The following is a 9,551-nucleotide window of genomic DNA, read 5'->3' on the forward strand; positions in this document are numbered from 1 at the left end:
TATCATGCCATTTTGCAGATGAGGAGACCAATGCTGAAGCAATTTAAGTAGGTTGCCCAACTAGATAAGTTACTTAAACTTCCTAAGGGCTGTTGACAAGGTCTTACACTGTAAACGTTCTTTCAAACATTGAGATGTCATGGAATTTAGGGCATAGTTTGCTCAAGGATAGGAAATGGGCCAAATAACTGAAGGAGAATAATTTTGTGTAGCTGGCCAATATACAAAGTTCAATCACATTCAGTATCATTTGATCTTCCCAATAGCCTCTGAGGTAAGCAGGGGAGGGATTCTTAGTCCTTCAGATGAGGCAACTCAGGCCCAGAAATGGCAGGTTGTTCTGTGTCATATGGCTTCAGGGTGGTGGAGTCTGAACTCCAAGTGCACGGAATCTGAAGGCTCCCAGTCCTGCAGAAGTCTCGATGCCAGGAGATGGGGCTGTGTGAGAGCTAGAGAAGTTAAGCCATTATCAGGGATCCTAGGCCCTTAAAACAGATTAGTTGGGGCACAAGAAGTTTCAGAAGAAAAGTTTTTTATTCTGTCCATTATTTTCCTCAGTACTGATGCTGAGTGAGCATGGGTGAGGGAAAATTCAGGATACTTCTCTATTAAGGGTTTCCCTGAGTTTTGGGACTATTTCCCTTGTAATCCCAAGGAAAAGTCAAAGAGGAGCTGGAAGGAGGAGAGAAATAAAGGAAGAATAGGGGTCTAGAGAACAGCCAAATGGCCAGCCCCACCTCGTATTGAGGTCTGGCCAAATCAGGAACAGGAGGCCCACAGGTGACTTTTGTCCTATTTCACAGGTTCCAGGTTGGGAAGCTTCTGGGGATATCTGTCAAACTATCACCAGTTCCTGGTTCTCTGAGATGCCAAACTTGGTCTTATGCTGGTCAAATAGTTTGCGTAGGGCATCAATATAGAGTGCATGATATTTAGCCACAGTCTCCTGGTTCGGTTTCTCAATCTTGGGCAGTGGTAGAGGCTTCCCAACTGCCAGAGGAGACAGAGAAGGAAAAAGGGGAAAACATCAGAACAGTTCACTCCTTAGAATGGGCCTCAGCCCTCATGCCTGGGTTCTCCCCACCATTACTGCAACCATGCCACTCATCCTGGCCAGCCTCTCTGCCTCCAGACACAGCCAGACCCAAGGCTCAGTCTCAGAATTGGATCCTATATCCTAGATGTGGCTGCCAGTGGAAAGGTTTACTCACCAATGGTGGTTACAGGATGAGCATAGGGCAGTAAGCCCCAGGAGTTCTCAGTGAAGCCACGTCCATAGAAAGCACAAGGGTAGATGTGTACCATACGCTGGAGCCACTTCTGGAATCGATTCACTAAGCCCCCAGGAGTGAAAATGTGCTGATTGTAGAGGTCTACCTCCCCAAAGGCATAGGCAGGGATTAGAGGCACTCTGCAGAGGAAAGGCATATAGTGACGGCCAGAAAGGTAGGCACCCTGCTGAAAACCAGATGTGCTGACTACCAGTGGTCCCTGGCTCTCCCTATAGGCTTCTCAGCACCTAACTTAGCTAGACCTACATCCAGACTAAGTGTGAGGGCCCCACTGTCTACCCTAGGCTGCCTGTAGGGGCAAGATAGCAACAAGCTACAGGAAGCATGTCCCAGACTCTCCTCCAAACCCACAGGCCTGAAACACTGGAAGATAAGACCTGAGGGCCATCTCATTTAGCTTTCTTCCCTTTAACCCAGACAGTAATTTTGGTTCTCTCTGGCATGAGGCTACAGCCTTTTGTAGAGCTACTTTTATAGAGGTACTGGCCCAGATGGGAGGCTAGTATGAGAGAGAACAACTCAGGGCTAGCCCTCTAGCCTTTCTTCATGAGCAGAAATGCTTCCAAGACCTGGCCCAGGCTCTACTCCAACACAGAAGCAACTTTCTACCTCCATTTTTAGATATAATTTCTTCAAAACCCCTCACTCCTTCCCTGCTAGGCTTTTGGAGCTCTTCTCCCCATTCTGGACCAGAGGTGTCCTTACCCATGCTGAAGGGCTATACGTACAAAGCCAGTTCGGTTCTTCAAGACCAGGGTGGTAGAGCCTGGCAGGCCGTATCTGCACTCAGCCAGGCCACCAACCACCACAATCAGCAGGTTGCCTGTGCCTCTGTGCGTAAGGAGAAAGTCCATGGAGGATTGGCTCACAGAGCAGGCCCCTGGTAGGCAGAAAACGCCAAAAACTGATTGGCCACTTCCCACACCTCCTAACTTTTCTCCCTACATCTTCAAAGAGGGAAAGCCTCACATCAGGCAGGTGAGCCCAAGGTAGCTTTTTAAGACCAGAGAGGATCACTGAGTCTGCCTCGCCCTCCCCCATTCCCCAAAAACTTCTCCCTTAAAGAGCCATGTTTCCTTTGGCTTTATGTCCTAGGAGTCAACTCACCTGTAGACATGACATAGTCTCTGAGGAATGGCACCCAGAAAAAGGCTCCCAGTGTGAGAATATGAGGAGTGATACCCGGAAAGATCTTGGAGAAGCATAAGGCATTTGTGCCAAAGTGGCCGAACCATGAGTGGGACAAGAGCCCATGAGGGTGGCAGACAAGGATGTAGTTGTGGCCAGGGGAGATATCATGAGTCTTCAACAGCTGCAGAGGAACGTATAGTCAGGAGGGGCATAGCCAAGGAAGAGTACGCCTCTTCTGGCCAGAGACCCATAAGGGGAAAGGGCTGCTGTGTCCAGACACGCAGGTTGGGTAACACACAGCTCCAGGGGGCATCATTCGCATGGGTCTCAATGGGAATGATGCCCTCAACCTCCACCCTGGCCCAACCACTGGCAATCGAGTTGGGGCTGGGACTGGGACCCAAGTGGGGATCTGAAGCTACTTACCCTGAGGGGGAAGTAATCACAGTAGAGTTTCCACAGGTACCAACTCCTCACACAGTTAAACCGGCGGCCACCTGAAAACAGAGCCAATGTACCCGAGTTTTCCCCACCCTCTCTGTCTTCAGTGAGCCATATCGGGGACCCTCACCCCCTACTGTTTCCTGGCCTTGTAAGTGACAACCAAGATGGCATATATCACATCTGGGCCAATTTAGGACAAGCCCACATGTCTGATTTATTAATTGCCTTTCCCCTAACCCACTTCAGTTTTGATCTGGGCCTTTCTAGCATTTTAAAAGACTCCTTCCCTCAGTTTCTCTAACCCAGGTAGGGACAGGTTTAAGGACTACCCAGGAATTGGCCAGAACCTCTCAGGATTATAATAAGAGAAGAAAAAGCCTGTGACAGGTAGCAAAACAGCCCCCAGAGGGGCCCTTACCTCGCTCGGGGGTCTTCCAGTCATAAGCTAGCCAGGTGAGAATAAGCACAGTGACAGGCCAGTATGATGTGAACACCACCAGGTACAGGTTGACAAAGATTACGGTGACTACTGCAGAGAAGCCCAGCCCAGAGTTAATGAATTATGAACAGTCCTTCATACATGCCCTGCCTCTTGGGGTCTTCAAGGTCACACACACTCTCCCTTCCATGCTCACTCAATGATCATGCTTCCTCTCCCTAGTGTATGGTTTATGTGCCCACGTCCCCTGCCCTCCATCTCCTCTCTGTCCTTGGGAACCTGTTTCAGTTCTGGAAGACTAGATGCTTTCCTCTCAAGCTGTGCTCCATGCAGTAAGCCCTCTACTCCCCAGAACCTGCTCCCTCACTACTCTGGGCTGTGTTCAATGGCACGAAGCCAATGATGTGTCATCCTGATCTAACCACTAGAAGTTGGGAGTCCTAGGACAAGAGAGCCAGGAGCAATTTTCTTCTCACTCACAATTTCCTCTCCAGATCTTCTCTGTGAGGCATCGGTGGAGGGAATACAAGAGAAAAAGAAGACCCAGTATCAGCCAGGTTGGGAGCACACAAGTTTGCAAATGAGAAACAAAGGAAAATGCAAGCTGGGACAGAGTAAGATACGGGACTGTGTAGGGTAGAGTAATTAGGACAGACTTAATGGAGATGAATCTTAGGGAGCCACACTCACTTAGAATTAGAATTTAAAAACCAGACTCAGTTTTTATTTTTTTATTTAAAAATTTTATAAATTTTTTTTACTTTATAAAGTTTCATATTTTTTAACATATGCAATTATTTTCCATCATTTACAATACAGTAGTTGCAATGACACTCCAAACAGAAAAGCAAAGTTTTTAAAACAGCTGTGAATGAGACTATTTGAGAGAAAGTGGGTCAAAATAAAGGTTAGAAAAGACAGAAAATACTTCAAAATGAACATGACAGATTGAACACAAGTTTTTATCTTTTTTTGATGTTTATTTTTGAGAGAGAGAAAGAGATGCAAGTGGGGGAAGGGCAGAGAGGGAGACACAGAATTTGAAGCAGGCTCCAGAGCTGTCAGCACAGAGCCTGACACAGTGTTCGAATCCACAAGCCATGACTGAGCTGAAGTCGGATTCTTAACTGACTGAGCCACCCAGGCGCCCCACAAGTTTTTATCTTGACTCCTTGCCAAGGCCCCATTAAAATTACCAAAAGAATGTTTTTAAAAGTATAGATCTGCAAAAAGAAAAAGAATTAGATATCAAGGAGAGTGGACAAGAGATACCAGCAAAATGTTTGCATGCTGGAAAGTAGATGGAGGAAGGAGTGACTTCAAATAAAGGAAGTTGAAACCTAATTACCTGCAAGTGGAATGGCTACAATAACAAGTCTGTTTGTTCTAGAAAATCTAGGAAAGACTCAGAATTTGGAGTCACCAGATGTGACAAAAAGCAGTGTGAGGTATAGAGTTTGATTGAAAGACTATCAAAGAAGTAGTTAGAACCCCAGGTCCCATCCCTGCCCCCACACAATTGGACAATGAGAGGACTATTCTCTGAAAAATTGAACCAAAGAGACTCTAAACTCAGACACTTATAGTACACACAGCTAAGATATTCTATATACAGCCAAATTGTTAATCAAGTATTAAAGAACCATCTCAGACATAGTCTTAGAGAGTTTATCTCCCATGTCTCTTTCTCAGAAAACTACTGGAGGATGTGGTCCATCAAGATAAGGGAGAACCAAGACAGAGGAAGGCATGGGATCCAGGGGGGAAAAAACGAGCCAACTGAGGAAGAACTGACCAGGGCCAGGGCTAGGGTGAGGCAAGCAAGGTACTTGGGGCACAAAATTTAAGAGGACGCTCTCAGGGTCAGGCAAGTACTGACCAAACACTTGCACAACCCAGAGAGTGAACACCTTCTTAAATTATGCACCCAAGGTCCCTCAAGGGCCCTGGAGGTGAGAGCTATGTGTAAGACCAGACTGTAACAGGAAGATGCTGGGCTCCAGCAGCAATATCCTCAAGGAAATAAACAGTCGGGGAGGAGAGAGGACCTTACAGATTCCTGATGTGTTCACTCATATTGAGAGATTAATATGTCTGTGGAGAGTTTGAAGATGAATTGGTGTAACTAATAGCTAATAGATCATAAAAGAAATTTAATTGTTTTATTTTACATTTATTTAATTTTGAGAGACAGAGAGAGAGACAGAGCACAAGTGGGGGAGGGCAGAAAGAGAATGAGATACAGAATCCAAAGCAGGCTCCATGCTCCGAGCTGTCAGCACAGAGCCTGATGAGGGGCTCAAATTCAACACACCATGAGATAATGATCTGAGCCAAAGTCAGACACTTAACCAACTGAGCCATCCAGGGGCCCGGATCATAAAAGAAATTTAAAATGAGGCAATTGTAACTTCCAGGGAAAACAGAAAATTGTACAAGAAAGAAATATGCTCTCAGTACACTAAATGGCTCAACTATGGATATTCTTAGTCATAGTCAGGTATATAACCAAAACCCATACTATGGCAATCTTGGGAGGATGAAGAAAAAGGACAGATCTAGCAATAGCAAATAGAACCAAATTCTCATCTTCCATATTAGAAAGTCATTGACAATGTCTAAAGTTGTTAAATCGGAAAATACTAATATTTAGACAGTTTAAACACATGGAGATAAATACCAGAAGAAAGAGCTAGCAAAGATGAAAATGGCTGCCTCTATGGGGCAGATGTAAGGGTAGAACAAAGGCCAGCAGTTTTTGGCTTTTGATCTACTCCTTATGAAACTATTTGACTTTTTCAAGAAATAGAGTCATGAGTCTAGTCCAAAAGAACCTCCCTGTTTCCCTCAGGCTATGCTTAACCCAGATAGGGTTGGGGTCATCTTGTGAGGCAATGTGGCCACAGGCAGAGTGCCCTAGCAGTGAGATGAATCCCAGCTCTGCCATTTGCCATGAATATAATCTCAGACAAGTCACTGAACTTCATCTGCCAAGTGGGAATTTACCAATGTCTGCCTTATGTTCCTCATAGACTTATTGTGAAGCTCTTTTCTCAAGGCCTTTAGGGTTCACAGGAATACAATTCTATGCACAAAGTGAAGAGCTCAGAAGGTTCTGAGGGGTCATTTGCTCCACCCACTCCACATGAGCTAGCAGGGGAAGGGAGAGTGCTGGAACAAACATCTCCTGTGGTCCAGGCCTAGAGCCCTCCTACTTGCTCCATACTACCTCTCTGTATGTCCCCCAGTCAGACTTTAATTAGGAACTCTCTGGGACAGTTTGCCCCCTGCACTCATCTCACTTTTGGCCTCATACCTCCTTCAGCCTCCTCTGCCCCACCTCATACTGAGCCCTAAGCCCTCCATTTTACCTCTTCCATTTCTCTCGCCCATATCTTCTGATCATCAAGATTCATTAATTCTGTTCCAGTTTCTCAAAACTCTCCTTTTCTTCCCTCTTGTCTCCATCCCAGTGACTACTGGTCTGGTCCAAATCACTACCGTCTCTCACCTGGATGATTGCAACAGCCTCTTCCTATAACCAATTTACTACACAGAGCTATAGTGATCTCTTGAAAACACAAATCTGATGCTGTCATCCTGTGCCAAAACCTATCATGGCTCCACATGGCCCTCAGGAAAAAGTCCAAACCCTGTTTCTTAGTTTACAATACCCTGCACAATCATCCCCGGCCTGCCTGCTTCTCCAATATCCCCCTTCTTCTGTCTCCTGTTCGTTCATTCGCTATGCATTGAGCATCACTTCTGTGCCTTTTGCCCCCTCGTCCCACTTAGCCACTGGCAGCTCCTTGAATGCTTTTTGTTCTCCCTCATCCTAGCCTTGTCATGTGTTGCCCACTCTCTGACTTGAACACGCCTCCTTCTTCACTTAGTTCCTATTTGCCCTTCAAGAGTCAACTCATTCAACAGGAAAAAAATGGGCAAAGGTCATGAATGGGCAGTTAACAGAAACTTTAAATGAGGCATTTAGGAATTAGACTACACCCTGGCCTAACATGTGCTCCAGGGACGCGTCCAGACCCAAACTCCCAATCAGCATTGAGTGAGCTGATGCAAGAGGTAGGAAAGGAATTCATGAGCTGGAATCAGGCCCTTGTGGGCTCAATTCCCAAGCCAGTTACTCTGCTTCCTAAGCTATGTGGTCTTGGACAGACCACTTATACTACGTGTACCTCAGCTTCCTCATCGGTACAATGGAGATTATTAGCCACATAAGGTGCTTAGAATGGTGCCTGACCCAATAAAAGGGTGCAATTAATGTTAGGTAATATGACTGTTAGTGCTTATTATGTATGTGTGGCTATTGGTGTTTGTGTGTGTATGTATATTATATATATATATATATGTAGTATTATTATGCATAATAATAGCTTATACCTCATAAGGCTGGTGTGAGTCTAAAATGAAAAAGTAGGTGTGAAAATACCAAGTGCAAAATATTTAATACATATGAATTCCTTTCTGCTGGTCTCTTCCAGCTTTAATTGTTAATCATTCCTAGGTTAACACTGCTCTTTTCAGCACAGAAGGGTCCCAGGGCCCACCCCAGGCAGGCCTCTGAGCCTCCCATTGCCTGCCTCTAGCCCATTCTCCCTATTCACTAGCAAGCCCCAGACTCCCAAGGCCTACCTGCAGTCCTTCCCAGATATCTTACAAAGTTATTTGGTTCATACGCTTGCCTCCAGCTAGTAATCACTTAAACCACCTGACAAATGAGAATTTTTTTCCAGGCACTCCCCTTCCCACAGGGATGCTTTGCTTCAGCACCTAGAACGCAGTGTCCAGCATCTAAGTAACTTTCACAAAGTGTTTGTGGTGTAGATAATGGGGGGAAATGGCTGGAAAAATGATTGAATTGCTCTGGACAAGAGGTTTTCAGAGACTTCATCTGCCACCAGGCAGCTATTCCCCACTGGTGGTCTGTTCAAGTTCATGAACAGCTAAATTCTTTTGCAGCTAGGTCCTTTCCCTAAGTTAGCCTCAGTGAAACTGCTCCACATCTTCCCAAAACAAGTCCATCATAGACCCAGCATAGACCCAGGAGAGCTCACCATTCACGTCTGCATCAAGGCTTGGTTGCACACATGCATATGCATCCCTACATACCCCTATGTGCACACACCACCACCAGGCATGCTAGGCAATGCCTGGGATGACCCAGGTTTTGGCATTCAAGATCCTGCTAAATCCTAAAACCCCTCAGTCCCGAGCACACCAGGGCAGTTGATCGCCCTTCCAAAGGCTGAAGACTCACCAATAATAAAGGCACTTAGGGCCCACTGAAAAACAGCAAAGACCTCCACGGCAGTCTTAAGGTCCTTTTTAGAGGGCAAGAACATCATGTTCACGGTCTCCAGGGGCTCCAAGTGAGTGCTGTTCCTTTGGTTTCCTAGACTTGATTGCTCAGTAGCCCTCAATATTTCATCTCTTCATGCTTTCTTCTCCAGCCCCTAGCTAGTCTCCACCCCCCACATGATAGGAGGGATGCATGCCACCTTTGCTTGCCCAGCTCCTTCCAGTGGTCTACCCACCTTCACTTTTACCCACTTGGGCACAGCTTGGGCTGAGATTGTGACACCCCCTTGCACACCTGTGTAAAGAAATGCAGATGAAACTCTGGTGTGGGAAGTGAGTGGGAGGGGGTTTTGGGGCTGATGAGAGGCCTCCAGAGCCACTGTCACTGGGGGGAGAGGCAGATAGGGAGGAGCCCAGGGCGCTCACCTGCCTAGTGGCCTGCATTTCCATTTATGACACCCAACTGTGCGTGTGTAATCTCTCAGTGACAAAGTGATTACAGGGGAGGAGAGAGGAGGTCATGGGCCATACCTAGAAATAGCTTGAATCTTTGCTCAGTCCAGAAGAACTCCTTACTCCCATGAACAGACATCAGACATAGGTCTCTGAGCATATGGTAGGTGCTACATGATTTTTTTTATTGAATGAATAAATAAATGTAAGTACATATCAAATTATTCTGTGTACATGAAATTCTAGAACAGGCAAAAACTAGCCCATCATGAAAAAATCCAGAGTAGTGGTTGCCTCAGCTAGTGAATTGACCAGAAAGAGGCGTGATAGAAATGTTGGGAGTGACAACAATGCTCTCTATCTTGATGGGGTGCCTGGGAGGCTCAGTTGTTAAGTGTCCAACTTCAGCTCAGATCATGGTCTCACCTGCATCAGGCTCTGTGCTATCAGCCTGCCTCAGATTCTGTGTCTCTCTC

The 9,551-nt window shown here is 46.1% G+C and overlaps 1 protein-coding gene across 1 annotated transcript; it reads right to left on the bottom strand.

The window, feature by feature from the left end:
• Positions 1 to 835: 835 nt before the first annotated feature.
• AWAT2 (acyl-CoA wax alcohol acyltransferase 2) lies at positions 836 to 8,666 on the bottom strand. The gene is made up of 7 exons (XM_029929415.1): positions 8,582 to 8,666; positions 3,286 to 3,396; positions 2,850 to 2,920; positions 2,400 to 2,604; positions 1,998 to 2,172; positions 1,212 to 1,411; positions 836 to 990 (listed from the first exon to the last, which is right to left on the bottom strand). Exons 1-7 carry the CDS (start codon positions 8,664 to 8,666, stop codon positions 836 to 838), a joined length of 1,002 nt encoding a protein of 333 aa, XP_029785275.1.
• Positions 8,667 to 9,551: the final 885 nt, after the last annotated feature.

This window comes from Suricata suricatta, chromosome X (assembly GCF_006229205.1).
Source record: "Suricata suricatta isolate VVHF042 chromosome X, meerkat_22Aug2017_6uvM2_HiC, whole genome shotgun sequence".
In the NCBI taxonomy this organism is placed as follows: domain Eukaryota; kingdom Metazoa; phylum Chordata; class Mammalia; order Carnivora; family Herpestidae; genus Suricata; species Suricata suricatta.

What these genes read in the sequence shown, in the direction of transcription:
- AWAT2 (XM_029929415.1), bottom strand. Translation starts at nt 8,666, where the DNA reads ATGTTCTTGCCCTCTAAAAAGGACCTTAAGACTGCCGTGGAGGTCTTT. An exon ending in GTGATTACTTCCCCCTCAGG is followed by an intron (nt 2,605 to 2,849) that starts GTAAGTAGCTTC and finishes GTTCCTCTGCAG; the next exon opens with CTGTTGAAGACTCATGATAT. An exon ending in CGTATAGCCCTTCAGCATGG is followed by an intron (nt 1,412 to 1,997) that starts GTAAGGACACCT and finishes TTTCCTCTGCAG; the next exon opens with AGTGCCTCTAATCCCTGCCT.